We start from the raw sequence: 15,347 nt of genomic DNA, 5'->3' as shown, positions 1-15,347 counted from the left end.
TGATTTATATTCAGTACGTATCTAAATATTTCACAGTAATTTTTTTCTTGGCTTTCTCTGAAACAGCTGAGAAAGTCAGGCAGTTGATTATCACACACAGTTTAATCAGTTGTGAATGTATTAGACTGATGTTTTTTGTTGTTTTCTATTTTAAGCCATGCTTTTTTTGCTGCTCCCTCTTTGACCTCTGCCCTTCAACTACCGTTTCACCCCGTCACCACACTGTTGTTTGACCTCTCTTCCTTGTATTGTCTTTATTAATTAACCTCTTCATCCATAAACATTTGTTTGTTCTAACAACAATAACATTTTTCTACAAAATGAGCCATGCAGAATATGGCATTGACATGACTGGTGTTTTAGAATTGCTGTTATTTTGGATGCACTATTCTAAAAACATGACTTGAGAAGATTGAAGCATACCAAAAACAATTTAACAGTAAAGGGACTGAACCAAATATGCTCTTAGAATTCTGAGTTTATATCTCACAATCGTTTATATAAAGTAATCAAACAATTCTTTCTATTAGTTTATACATCACAGTATTGTAAGTTTGTCTTGCAATTCTGACTTTGGATTTACATCTCTGTTCTGTTTATATAAAATAAAAAGGTAATTGAGAGTTTATATATCACAATTCTGCCTTTTTTCACAGAATTGAGAGTTCTGAGAGATATAAATATAAATTCCATTTATATTAAATAAAAAAGGTAAAAAAGTCAGAACTTCAAATTATTACTTTTTCGCAATTTTGAGTTTATATCTCACAATTCTGACATTTTTTTCCTGAGAATTCAGTGTTTACATCTCACAATTGTTTTTAATTGCGACTTTAAATCTCACATTTCTGACTTTTTTCTCACAGTTGCAAGTTTATTTTATCACGATTTCAGCTTACAATTATGACTTTTTTTCTTGAATTGAAAGAACTTATATCTCACAATCATCTTCTAAAGTTCACATCTCTCAGTTCCGTTTACATAAAATAAAGGTAATTGCAACTTCTTATCTCACGAGAAATAAACTCCGTTCTGAGGGAAAAAAATAGTCTGAATTGTGAGGAAAAAGTGGCAATTACCTTTATTATTTCTTAATTCTGTAGTGGAAACAGGCTTCCATAGTTTTTGCAGTGATGCAAGAGAAAAAAACTTCTTTTGGTTCCCCAGAAAACCTTTCAGAAACATTTTCTCTTACTGCGAAGAACATTTTAATAATCTAAAGATCTTTTTTTCCATTATAAATAACATTTTGTGGAATGTAAAGATTCCATGGATGCTAAAGGTTCTTCATAGAGCCATCAATGCCAACAAGAAACCTTGATTTGTAAGAGTGTACACTAAAATACTGAACTAATTTCTTTCTTTTCAGGCTAACCAGAGAACAAACGTTGCACACATCCAAATATGAAATAATAATCTCCAAATCACACAGGGGGAAACTCCCAAATAGTGTTGAAGAACTGTTGCACTCCAGTGGAATAATCCATCGTGATATCTCATAAATGTTATTCCATTTTGGACCATCTCTCATTCACGCCCCTGAATTCCACAGTCTGTGGCCCAAACATGGAGCGTTCGCTGATAGCACACTTTATAAATCATTGCATTGGTTTTTTCCCCCCTGTCCTTGCTGCGTTTGCACAGGAAGCGGAGGAAATCTGCTCCTCGTTATTTACTTTTGGGTTTGGTTATTTGATTATCGGCTGTCTGCATGTACTTTTCTCTGATTGCACGGAGAAGGACGTGCACCTCTCTGTTTTTAAAGCCTAATGGGACTCACCTTGAGCCGAATATGCAGATGCTTAAAGCCTGTGTGCTTGCAACATCTGGTTGTTGTATTAACGTGTCCGTTGAACTTTCAAAGGGATTTATAGCCTCTCTAGAAGTCGCCCTGTGGTGAAAAATTCTTGCCAGTGGCTTTTGTTCATCTGTGCCTCTCAGTGCCATAGCAACCACTAATTATAGCATTCCATGGATTCCCTTTTAAGACAACGAGGAAGAAAATTACAGCCACCTCTTGGCCCTGTGACCCTACTGCTCTCATCCTCGAAGAGAGCAATATTGGTTGTTGTCGTTGTGGTTCTTCAAGGACTGCTGCTTTGTTATTAGTGGTGGCATCATTATTACTGTTGCTTATTTTTAGAGTATTTAGCATCTTGCACCGTTTGTGCTATTCTCTCAATGCACCTGCATGCACAGGCCATTAATGCGTCTTTATATTACACAAATGCATGAAGGCGGCTGATTGTGAACAGCTGAGCATTGGGCGCATGGTGATGCTGTTTTGATGTGTTAAAGCAGAGCCTCTAATATGAATATCCATGATGGTTTTGATTTGGAAAAGCAGCAAGAAGAAACGTGGAGACAGCTGTGATTTCCCCACAGGAATGTGTGTTTGAACGGAGAGCTCTAGACTACTTACGGCGTGTGGTTAAAAATACACTTTCATGAAAAAACGTCTCTCCACACAGGTAGTTTTAATCCACTGTTTGGCACTTAAATCTAATCCTGATTTATGGTACTTTTATCTTTCAGCCCTCCAAGGCCTTTCCGGTTTCCTAAAAGGTAGGGTTTATTTTATTTTATTTTATTTTTTATTATTATAATATAATATTTTTAATTACATTTTAGTTAGTTATTTTTTTTATTTTTATCTTTCTGTCATTTAAAATAATGTAAATAAAAAAACAAATTTTTAGTGTTGATTTTGTTTTTCATTAAACTTGTAATCTCTCTCTCTTTATTTATTTATTTATATATATATATATATAAAATAAAACTGTATACTACATACTGTCCAGTCTCTGTTATACAAGCGCAAATCATGAAAACAGCATTGTACATACATTATATTTATAATTTTTTTTTACATTTTAATTTATTTAAAAATGACTTTTTTTTTTAAACAAATTCAATTTTTTTTTTACAATTTTTATTAGTTAAACCTCTTCCATTAATTGAAATTGTAATATAATATACTGTAATATTGCAATATAATTTTTTTAAAAGTAATAATTGCATAAAGTAAAAATGTAAATCAAATTAAAAAAATATATAAAAATAGAATTTTATATTTTTTATTGTATATAATGCTCACAACAATTTCACATTTAAAAAAAGATATTTTAGTCTTAATTTTTAGTTAATCCTTTTCCATTAATAGAAATTGTAATGTAATATATTGTAATACTGCAATATAATTGATTTACTTTTTATAATTGATTTGATTTATAATGCTTACATTTGAACAAGAAAAATTAACATTTTTGAAAAATATTTTACTCTCTCTATCTATCTATCTATCTATATATATATATATATATATATATATATATATATATATATATATATATATATATATATATATATATATAAATCGAGAGTAAAATATTTTTCAAAAATGTTAATTTTTCTTGTTCAAATGTAAGCATTATACAATACAAATATAAAATTCTATTTTTTTATTATTCTAAAGAAATACTTACAATATCAGTAAATCTTTTTGATTATATTGCAGTATTACAATATATTACATTACAATTTCAATTAATGGAAGAGGTTTAACTAATAAAAATGTTTTAAATTATAATTTGTTTAAAAAAAAATGTCAATTTTAAATTAAGATTTTTTAAATAAATTAAAATGTAAAAACAAAATTATAAATATAATGTATGTACAATGTTGTTTTCATGATTTGCGCTTGTATAACAGAGGCTGGACAGTATGTAGGATACAGTTTTATTTTATTTATATATATATATATATATATATATATATATATATATATATATATATATATATATATATATATATATATATATATATATATATATATATATATATATATATATATATATATATATATATATATATATATATATTATATGCATATGATCTATGAATCTCCCTCAATTGCAGTTATGCGGAGCTCATTGCTGATTGGCCGGTGGTGGTGTTGGGGGTGTGTACCGTTCTCATCGTGGTTTGTGCGCTGGTCGGTATCCTCGTGCCTGACCTGCCTAACTTCTCAAATCCACTGCAGGTGCGCACAAGGATCTTTTTTGGTCTTTATAGGATATTGACATTTTCAGACTTTCATGTTGATTTTATGTGCAATTTGAGTGAAGATTTGTTGTAATTTCTCTTATTAGGGATTTGAACCGAGAGGCACTGCAATAGGCCAGCGCCTTGTAACATGGAACAACATGGTGAAAAACACAGGCTACAAGGCAACGCTGGCCAACTACCCCTTCAAATACGCAGATGAGCAGGCCAAAAGGTAACAGAGTCCACTTCTTATCTGATAACCATATTTTCCTGTTCGTATTCATCCAGAACAACACTAGATGAGTGACGTGAGCCAAGCGAGGATTAGGAGTCAGGCCAGGATTGGTCCAAATTGGTGCGTCTGTGGGATTTTGGTTTTGCAGTAGGGAACATGACCTATTTATATTTTATTTGCAAATATGCATCTTTAAATGCACATTGCTAAATGGACAGCTCATGAGAAACTAGGCTTTTATTACATTGCATTTTTAGCTTTTTGCTTTTATATGTGCATTATAAAGTCAATATACTGTCTTAAAATGTTGGTTATTGAATGCAATGACAATCAGATTCTTTTTGGGGCCACTTTATATGCATTTCTTTTGCTCCTGAACAGCAGTGCTTGGTAATGCGATCTGTGTTGGCTGTATCATGACTCTGATCCGGATCATTGTGAACTGGATTACGGATCATGACAGAATCAGTCCGAGAGAGAATGAGCATCTGTAAGGCACGACTTCGTCTTAGCATGTGCATAGGCGTCTTCCCTCTGATTAAAGAGACTTCCTGTCTGTGGAACAGGATGTGCTGTCAGCAGTAGTACTGCCCTCTGTCAGTGATAATGATAACGGTCATTTCAATCGCGGATCTCTAATGGCAACAATGTGAGGAGGCTGAAATTGTATAACGCAGTGTGCTCTGGAATGAATAATTAGTGAGGTTTTTTGTTTCATTAAAGCTGTCTAAATCCGACAAGAATCAGATGTGGTTTTGGGTGACATGGATTTGAGGCTTTATCTGAAAAACTTTCAACATAAAGAGCAATTGTATATAGACCACAGTCAGATCAGATAGCATATTTTATTTTATACATATATATATTTGTTTTAACTATTTTTTTTCATGCAGAGCGGTTAAATACATTGATTTAGTTTGTAAATACTCTCCTGTGTTTCAGTCACCAAGATGACAGGTGGTCCAAGGATCGTAATGATCGAAAGAAAAGACAAGCTGAGTGGGATTTTAGTAAAGACAGTTTCTTCTGTGATGTACCAGGTGAGTTCTGTATTCTGAAAAATACTGTAAAAACAGTCAGTTTAAAAGAATTGTTTTCTATTTTATTTTATTATGTAATTTATTCCTGTGATGGCAAAGCTGAATTTGGTGTGTCCAAACAAAAAAAAAAAACAAAAAAATTTTTTTTTTTAGAGTATTTATTAAGCTTGGTTTATGCAGATTTATAAACTATTGCTGGTTGTTTATAATGTTAATCTTAATCTATACAACTTTTAATGGTAAAAACTGTATATGTAAATGAATATGAACCAAGATTTACCTCTCGCTCTCTCTCTCGCTCTCTCTCTCTCTCTCTCTCTCGCTCTCTCTCTCTATATATATATATATATATATATATATATATATATATATATATATATATATATATATATATATATATATATATATATATATAGTTTACTGTGTTTTATGCATGTTATGCACTTAATTTCTAGGACTATTTGACTATTTCTATCTGTTTGTTTATATTTAACATTAACCTAATTAACTGCTAAAAATTTATTTTGTGTACTGTAACAAATGTATTACTTCTGGAGTCAATAGTATGCTGACAAAATTAAGCACAAATGTTAAATACCTAGTACTACATCCTCTCGAGTGAGACGAGTTGACATGAATCAAATCTGCCACCTAGTGGCTCATGGAGAAAGGCTGCTGGATTTTGGTTCACTCTCAGGGAAAAAAAGGTACAAAAGCTTTGACTGGAGTGGAGCAGTACCCTTTCAGAAGGGATATACATTTGTACCTTATTTACCCCTAAAGGGTGCATACAAGTACGTTATAAAGGTACATATTTTAGTAACTAAAGTGTACATATTAGTAACTTAAAGTATCATATTTTTTCCTTTTGAAAAGTTACCGCCCAAGTGACAGATTTTGTTCCTTTTTTTTCTGTGAGTGTTTAACCACCAAACGTTGTCTTTCCACAGGTGACAGCTATTCCCGAATCGTATTTGCATCTGCAGAGGGAAAGAACTTGTGGAATATACAGGCAATAAAATCCATGTGCAATTTTGACAATACACGGGTATGTATAATTGCAATGCAAATATTGATTATACCATTTGCAGATGCATAATGGGATGTTGGAAATGGGTGTTTTACTGCTGTTTTTCATGTCTGGTCCTTTAGGTTCGCTCCCATCCCCAGTACTTGGATCTGTGTCAGCGCACCACTGCTGCTTCATGCTGTCCCAGCTGGACACTTGGGAACTACATAGCCGTCCTTACTAACAAGTCCTCCTGCCAAAAGATCACGGAGCAAGATGTTTCCCACACCCTAAAAATCCTGCGCTCCTGTGCAAAGTATTACCACAATGGCACTCTTGGTCCTGAGTGTTGGGATATGACGACCCGTAAGAAGGACCTCAAGTGTGGTAATGTGCCACGGAAATGTACAAAATACAACGCCGTATATCAGATTTTTCACTTTTTGGTGGACAAAGACTTTCTGAATCCGAAGAACATGGACTACCTTCCACCTAACCTCAAATACAGCATGCTCTTCTCCCCGACGGAGAAAGGTGAAACAATGATGAACATTTACTTGGACAACTTTGAGAACTGGAACTCCTCCGATGGGATCACGACCATCACAGGAATAGAATTTGGAATAAAACACAACTTATTTCAGGACTACCTTCTAACCGATACCATGTATCCCGCAATAGCAATTGTGATCGTGCTGGTAGTCATGTGCATCTACACGAGATCAATGTTCATCACCCTTATGACCATGTTTGCCATTATCAGTTCGCTCATCGTCTCGTACTTCCTCTACCGTGTGGTCTTCAACTTTGATTTTTTCCCCTTTATGAACCTCACCGCGCTCATCATACTTGTTGGAATTGGCGCCGACGATGCCTTTGTGCTCTGCGATGTCTGGAACTACACAAAGTTTGACAAACCCAATTCTGAACTTTCTGAAATAGTAAGCGTGACGCTTCAGCACGCGGCGCTTTCAATGTTTGTCACCAGCTTCACCACAGCTGCTGCATTCTATGCCAACTATGTGAGCAACATCACTGCCATCCGATGCTTTGGTGTATATGCTGGTACTGCTATCCTGGTTAACTACATACTGATGGTCACCTGGTTGCCAGCTGTGGTGGTCCTACATGAACGGTACCTGGTCAACCTCTTTACATGTTCTCGGTCACAACACCACCAGACGCAGGGTGCTACGCCGTTCTGGACAAGCCTGTGCCAGATGGTCAACAAGTGTCTTTTTAGCATCTCAGAGGCCTCTCGGATATTCTTTGAGAAAGTTTTGCCTTGCATCGTAATCAAGTTGCGCTACTTGTGGCTCTTGTGGTTCCTGGCAATTACAGTGGGTGGTGCCTACGTTGTTTGCGTGAATCCCAAAATGAAATTGCCCTCTCTGGAGTTGTCTGAGTTTCAGGTTTTCCGCTCTTCCCATCCCTTTGAACGCTACGATGCTGAATACAAAAAACTCTTCATGTTCGAACGGGTGAACCATGGGGAAGACCTCCACATGCCAATAACCATCATTTGGGGAGTTACTCCAGTTGACAGTGGAGATCCGCTGAACCCCAAAAACAAAGGTAAACTAACACTCGACACAACCTTCAACATTGCAAGTCCTGCAAGTCAGGTATGGATTCTCAACTTCTGCCAGAAGCTTAGGAACCAGAGCTTCGTGTTCCAGTCTGAGGAGCAAGACTTCACCAGCTGCTTCATGGAGACTTTCAAGCAATGGATGGAAAACCAAGACTGTGAAGAAGCGTCCGTCTATCCCTGTTGTAGTCAATCCACATTCCCTTACCGGCAAGACGTCTTTGAGCTGTGCATCAAACGGGCTATTATGGAGCTTGACCGAAGCACCATCTACCACCTTGACAGCAAGACTCCAGGGCCAAGGTTTGACATCAATGACACAATACGAGCAATTGTGCTCGAATTTCAGAGTACCTACCATTTCACTCTGGCATACGAGAAGATGCATCAGTTCTATAGAGAAGTCGATGTTTGGATTCAGGAGGAGCTGACGGATGCTCCTGAAGGACTGAGCTACGGATGGTTTGTAAGCAACCTGGATTTCTACGACCTGCAAGACAGCTTATCAGATGGGACTCTTATCGCTATGGCACTGTCGGTGGTAGTGGCCTTCAGTGTTATGCTTCTGACCACCTGGAATATCATCATCAGCTTCTATGCCATCATATCCATTGCCGGAACCATATTTGTCACAGTTGGGTCGCTGGTGCTCTTGGGTTGGGAACTAAATGTGCTTGAATCAGTGACCATCTCAGTTGCTGTAGGCCTCTCTGTGGACTTTGCTGTCCATTATGGAGTGGCGTACCGCCTTGCACCAGAACCGGACAGGGAAGGGAAGGTTGTATTTTCCTTGAGCAGAATGGGCTCAGCTATAGCGATGGCAGCACTCACAACCTTTGTAGCCGGTGCGATGATGATGCCATCCACAGTTTTGGCCTACACTCAACTCGGCACGTTTTTAATGCTAATCATGTGCATTAGTTGGGCATTTGCTACATTTTTCTTTCAATGCATGTGTCGTTGTTTGGGACCTCAGGGCACCTGTGGACAGATTCCTTTGCCAAAGAAACTCCAGTGCTATGATTTTTCAGAGAGCACATCTGAAAACCAATCTAATCTGAGTCAAGGTAAACTTGGTGCTTGCTACACAAGCAAGTACCAGACAGATAACGCAAGAAATGAGGGTCGACACGAACACTATGAGCTTGAGCCCTTGGCATTGAATGTCAGGAATGAGGAAAAGGCTTCTGATGAGGAACAGGGAGCATGCACGCCGTTGCATAATGGCGTCACTTCTCATCATTCAACCTTGAAAAGCTGCACCGACCCAGGAGAACCCAGTCCTGAGATTGAACATGGCTTACCAGGAACTGAACATTCACATCTTCATCAATACGCGTACAGTACGAGGTGCACCTGTGAAAACTCCATGCATCAGTATATGAGGGAGCGACAAAGGACTCCTTACCATCCTTGCAGCAACCGATGCCCTGCTAAACAGGCCAATCACTTACCTGTGGGTCAGAACCTTCAGTCCTCACGAGACACAACGCACACTCCCACTGGCTGCTTCATAAACTGTGGCCACTTCCAACACTGCTCACAGAGCCAAACATCAAGGCCAACCCCTCACAGATGTTTCCCCGGGGGCTACGGCATGCAAGCAGTGCACCTTTTGCATCAGGCACTGTTGTCCGATACTGCAGTGCATGACGAGTCTCACAAAAATGCATGTGGCCCCAATTCACCTCTACCAGAGAGCCAGAACTTTTCAGCTCACATTCAGTTTCCAGATGTTCAGCACTGCACTTTGCCTGACACAACTCGAGTCTGTACTGTTAATCACGATACACAGAAGACAGGGGACCTATCATTAAATTCCCAGACCCCTCAAAAGATACCACGGAACCATATAAAAACAAAAGCAAATGGCACTTGTGTTTTTCTGCAGGACAGTCGTGAGCTTCACGAAGCAATTCCAGTGGTACCGGAAGAAAGTGTCAAATGCAATCTGAGTAACAAAGACAATAATGAAAGGGCAGAGCCTGTATCTCCCAAAAAATTTAACTGTTTTAAAAAGACTGTAAAAGCGAAGTGCAATTCTGTAGAGTTTCACAAGCCAAAAACCAGCGTGCCTACTATTGCCATTCATTCAAAAGCCTCATCTGAGAGTTTATGCTAACATTCAAAATTAGAGCATTAGATCGAGATATCAGAATGTATTGCCATATTAAGATTTAGCACAGAAAAGCAACTGGGTTGTTTCCTGACAGGAAAGAGTTTCTTGACATTATGTGCATGGGAATTGTGACATGACGTCAAGGAAAACTTTTGTCTGATTTAAGAGGACACTATTTTGACCCAATGGCTTGTATTATTCGTGTGACATCTGTTTTAGATTATTTTTTAATGTCTGGCCACAGGCCATCACTTTTTCATGGGAACAGAAAAACATAATCAGAATTATTTTCCTGCACATTTCATATGAATTTGTATATTTTATGTGTTGTGTATGTATTTGAATAATGCACTTTTTCATTGATGCTGATTGTAATGTTTTGCTTATAAAGTTTTTAATACTTCACATGCAAACTTAAATAGTTTCTGTGATGGTGAATTGAAAGACTCATTGGGCTTTGTTTTAAAGTCGTCTGCTTTTTTTCCAGTTTCTCAGATAAAACCACTTCCTCCTGCAGTGTGCAAACATTTACATTAGCCTCAGGACTTCAGGGAGATTGAGTCGGTTTATGTGACTTCACACAAAAGAAAATTGTTTTTGTCAAATATACTACATGCAGAATTAAGTCTTCTAAGTGTCACGTGTCCTTGACATGTACGGCAAATCTCTCATCTGAGAAATTCGGATCTGTTATGTTGTTTTTTAATAGAAAGATAATCACACATTTTTACAAATTTTCTGTTATTTGGTAATATTGGGTGTACCAATAAAGGCTGCTATCTGGTGTAATAATGATGATGATATTAATCATAATTTAAATATATAACACAAAATTTGGTGAATTTCAAAGAACTGGTACCAGTTGTAAAAATTATGTATTGTATCCAACATTTGTCCTCTGATTTGTCCTTTTTAGCAGTAACCATCTGCTGTATGCCAAGGTTTATTCAAATAACAATGCAAAACAGCAATAAGTTTAGTACATTATCTTTAAAAGTCACATTTTATTTAAAAACCAAGTATTGTCCCACAGATATTTGGACACATGTGAATTGTAACACACAATATGATTTATTCAACTTAATGTGCCAAATCCTGAAACAATATGAAAATAAAAATGAAAGGTGTACTATTTACATATGTAAAACATTATTTAAAGCAATTACGGTGTAATCTATTCATCTAATTATAGATGTATCTGTAATGTCACAGTTCCACTGACGTTTACACCAACTGACCAAGAAGTTCATGCTACTGAACATTTTGGATTATACAAAATAAACTTTTATATCTATACAGTTCAGTATGGTGTCAAGCTTAATACACTTCATTATTGTCCAAAAGAAAGCAGGTCAAACACAGTAGGATGGATGAGAACCTCGCCAAGAGCAAAGAAAGGTATGTCCATATGAAGTTCTTCAGTTACACTGCTGTGTCTGCATGAACATGTGCTGCTTCAGGATTGTTTTTGACCTCCTTGTCATTTGTTTGTTTAACCTTGGTGTTTTTTCTTATTTTATGCAGAAGTTGGTCATAAAACCACTCCAAGTCCTGGCTGTCATCAGGCCACATAAGGTACCTTCTGTTCTCAATGTAGGATTTCAGTTGTTCGTACTTTAGTAACCTGTACTGCGGTATGTTCCCTACAACCAGCACCAACAGAATGTCTTTAAGTTCCACGAGCATCCTGCACTGAGCCAGGTTGAAGGTTTCTAAGCACCAACCATCCTTCAGGAAACGTTCAGACACCACACAAAGGGTTTTTTGACTGTTCTGGATAGCATTTTGCATGTTGGTAAGATGGTCCTCCCCGGGTATGAAGTCTCGCTCCTCAAAGCAGCAGCGGAGTGTATTCTGCTCTGAGAACTGAGAGTCGAGTCTCTTCAACAGCGCTCTTTCTACCCACTTAATATCACTGGAACTGAAACATAGATACACGTCGTACAAGAATCGATCAGGATCGGGCTCCTGTTGCTTTCCATCCACAAGTTTATCAACAAGTTTTTTGTAAAGCTTGAAGATGTAGCCCCGTTGACAGATGTAAATGATGATACAGGTAGTGAATAATGTGATCAGTGCAGAACAGAAAATGAAAAGCACAAGCCTCAGTTTTTCAACGCTCCTCTCATCCTCTTCATCCTCACATTGTATGCTGGATCTCACGACCGAAACCATGTACTGATCCTCAGGACTGGCACATGTCACATCCTCAATGGGGTGAAAAAGGGTTACGTTAGTTTGATTTAGCCATGTTTGGAAATCCCTTAGGTTGCAATCACAATGAAAATCATTGCCCAGCAGGCTGAGGTAGCTGAGGGTGTTAAAGAGATTTGGATCTACTGAATAAATTGAGTTATATTCTAGATTAAGATATTGTAGACTTTTAGGGAAAATACCATTAGGAAGGTACTTCAAAGAATTGAAGGACAAATCCAAAAAGACCAAAGAGGTGAGGTCTTTGAAAACATCTTTGGGAAGCGACTGCAGTCTGTTGTAACTCAGATAAAGCACTTCCAACTGGTGAAGGTCATTAAATACATTTAAACATTTTCCTTCTAGCCAGACAACTTCCAAACCTGCAATTGCAAGATCAAGGATTTGTATTTTTTGCGAAAGCACTTTATGTTTGTCTTCAGGGCAATCAACAAGTTCGTTACCTCGAAAAATAATTTCCTCGATTTGAGGAAATTTCTCTAGTACCGTGTAGAGCTCTGACATGGAAAATATTTTGTTAAACTGCAGGTAAAGGGTTTTGAGGTTCGTGGCAATGTTGAGTAAATTGGACGCATATATAATTTTGTTGTCACCCAAGTAGAGTTTTTCTAGGCTTGGCAGGGTTGCAAATCTGTGTGCATGAAGGATAGAATTTCCTGTTAAATTTAGGATGAGTAGATTTGGAAGTCCTTGAAATGACTCAAATCCAAGTATCCATATATGATTATATGACAAATCAAGCACCTCAAGTTTCTCTAGATTTTTAAAAGTTTCTGAATTAATATTACCCAGGAAGTTTACAGACAGGTTTAGCTTCCGTAAATTTGTCATCCCCAAAAATGCATTGCTTTCAATCTTGTTGATCTGACTTTGTGCTAATGTCATTTGTTCTAGATCTGGCAAATAACTAAATACTGAATATGACAGAGAAAAAATACTTGAATTGGACAGATCAAAAGTTTTAATACCACTCGCCTCAAGACCCTTGAATGTGAATTTGTTTGGATCTTTTGAATTATTACCAGATGATTTGCCCAGGCTGCAAATGTTACTGAAAATTAGACTTTGGATTTTGGCACCAGTGATTGCATTAAAAAATCGCTTTGCATTGTTAACATTAAAGCCGTTTCCAGATAGGTCCAATACAGTTATGGTCATGTTCTTAAATGGGTTTCCGCACTTGTCCCATCCTAACCAGTACTCATTCATGTCTTGCAGTGTCACAGAGGCAAGGGTCAGAAGCGTGAAATGTTTACCCTGAAAGCTGAGGAGGTCTTCTTCACAGATGCTCTTCACTTTGTTGTAAGAGAGATCCAGCACATGGAATCTCCTCATACTTAAAAAGAACGATGCCGGTTGGATTCTTTGAATGTTGTTTTCACGTACGACAAGCATCTCTAGAGACACTAGAGGTTTGAGGACGTCACTGGTCAAAATAGAATCATCTAAACTGCACTGAGTGAGAGTGAGATTTTTAAGGTTGGATAATCCGTTAAACGCTCCAGTATCCATTTCCAGCAGGTGGTTGTAGTCTAGCTTAAGTGACGTTAAATTAGAGAGTCTTCTGAATGTATTGTTTCTGATCACAAGCCCCGGTGTTTGGCGCATCAGTATGAGGACTTGTAGACCTTCCAGATGGATAAATGATGTTTCATGGAGTTCAGCAATGCTGTTGTTACTCAGATCCACGTTATTTACATGCGTGGGCAGCTCTGGCACCTCTTGAAGGCCTTTATCTGTGCAAAGGACAACAGAGCCATCAATTGAACACACCGAGGTGCATTTCACAATTTGAGTGCCCATGCATAATCCAAGGAGGATCAGAGATAATGTTTGTCTTGCTGCCATTCTGATATCACTGTAGAAAAAAAAAACATGTTATGCAAACGAATGTTAAAATAGTTCACCCATAAAAGACAATTATGTTATCAGTTACTCAAATATGTTCCTTTTTTAGCCTACTCCATGCAGTAGAAGAAAGTCAGAAACACAAGGGTGAGTATATGATGGCAAAATGTTCTTTCTTGGGTAAAGTATTCCTTTAAAATGTGCAATTTAGGTTTGCAATTGTGGACACCAAAAAAGTAGGTCATAGTTATGAAATGCAATCCAAGCATAATATAGTTAAGACTAAAACCACAGAACTATATATATATATATATATATATATATATATATATACACATATACATACATACATAGCCTACATGCATACATACAGTAGTCAACATTTGAAATGGATCAAGTCCTTTCATCAAAGTTGTCCTAAAACCAAAATACGTTCTTGTCTTAGGACAACTTTGATTAACTTTTTTGATCCACTTCACATGTTGACTACTGTATGTATGTAGCCTACAGCTACTTCTATATCACACGTTTATCTTAATTGTTTGCTTATAGTTCAAAATCCAGTGACTTTAGGGGGAAAAAATAAGTTTTTAATGTGAAATTCATTACATTCTTACGAGATTTTACTATCAATGATCTGATACATGTGAAAGCTATCTACTGCAAAGTTCATTAATACTAAAAATAACCGATCTATAGTTTAGCGTCTTACCTCTTCGGTCATTAATCCATAGTGTTACCCTGTTCAGCGGCGATAATGTGGAGTTCTTCCTCTGTTCTCTCCCCCTTCTTCGTTTCATGTGCGTTTCTCAACCTTTCTGAAATAGGAAATAACTTTCTGACCCAGTGACTCATTTTCCGGTAAGTGTGAGTATTGAACAATCTCCCGCTGCCTTTTCTTTGTGGTTCTAAAGTGCAGTAGTCTGCTCCTCTCTGCACCGAGCTCAACTTGTATAAGTTGCTGTATGTATACTATAGAGGCAGCCCGTGTTATTATATAACTTTAATTCATTAAAGGAACAATTATATCTATAAAATCAATTGCAGTCATATTGGATATTTTATCATACTTAACCCATCTTCCTGTATTCTGACGATAACTAGAGGAAAAATAGTTAAGTTCAGCAAATAATTTAATTTAGATGAACATGGTTAAGAATCAAGTCGACAATGATTGGCTGCTAAGTCGGCTCATACTCACAAAAAAAGCGCGGGCGCTTATAATTCAAAAATTAACGGTCACTCTG

At 37.0% G+C, this 15,347-nt stretch overlaps 2 protein-coding genes across 3 annotated transcripts in view; one reads left to right on the top strand and one right to left on the bottom strand.

Moving 5' to 3' along the window:
- Positions 1 to 11,064, top strand: part of LOC306844086 (protein dispatched homolog 1-like) — a 67,704-nt gene extending 56,640 nt beyond the window's left edge. For both annotated transcript variants that reach the window (XM_079375977.1, XM_079375978.1), the window contains exons 3-8: positions 2,536 to 2,565; positions 3,919 to 4,042; positions 4,152 to 4,279; positions 5,225 to 5,322; positions 6,273 to 6,370; positions 6,475 to 11,064. In XM_079375977.1, the coding sequence (XP_079232103.1) occupies positions 2,536 to 2,565; positions 3,919 to 4,042; positions 4,152 to 4,279; positions 5,225 to 5,322; positions 6,273 to 6,370; positions 6,475 to 10,041 (4,045 nt within the window). In that variant the 3' untranslated portion in view covers positions 10,042 to 11,064. The remainder of the gene's footprint in view (positions 1 to 2,535; positions 2,566 to 3,918; positions 4,043 to 4,151; positions 4,280 to 5,224; positions 5,323 to 6,272; positions 6,371 to 6,474) is intronic.
- A 246-nt stretch (positions 11,065 to 11,310) lies between these two features.
- LOC306844087 (toll-like receptor 5) lies at positions 11,311 to 14,878 on the bottom strand. The gene is made up of 2 exons (XM_079375979.1): positions 14,813 to 14,878; positions 11,311 to 14,110 (listed from the first exon to the last, which is right to left on the bottom strand). The coding sequence occupies exon 2, from the start codon at positions 14,098 to 14,100 to the stop codon at positions 11,461 to 11,463; it is 2,640 nt and encodes an 879-aa protein (XP_079232105.1). The 5' UTR covers positions 14,101 to 14,110; positions 14,813 to 14,878; the 3' UTR covers positions 11,311 to 11,460.
- Positions 14,879 to 15,347: the final 469 nt, after the last annotated feature.

Source organism: Barbus barbus (genome assembly GCF_936440315.1).
Source record: "Barbus barbus genome assembly, chromosome: 24".
In the NCBI taxonomy this organism is placed as follows: domain Eukaryota; kingdom Metazoa; phylum Chordata; class Actinopteri; order Cypriniformes; family Cyprinidae; genus Barbus; species Barbus barbus.
This window is presented reverse-complemented; position numbering and strand designations above follow the sequence as displayed.

Bases quoted from the DNA above. Each gene is read 5' to 3' on its own strand.
- LOC306844087 (XM_079375979.1), bottom strand. From the start codon at position 14,100: ATGGCAGCAAGACAAACATTATCTCTGATCCTCCTTGGATTATGCATG.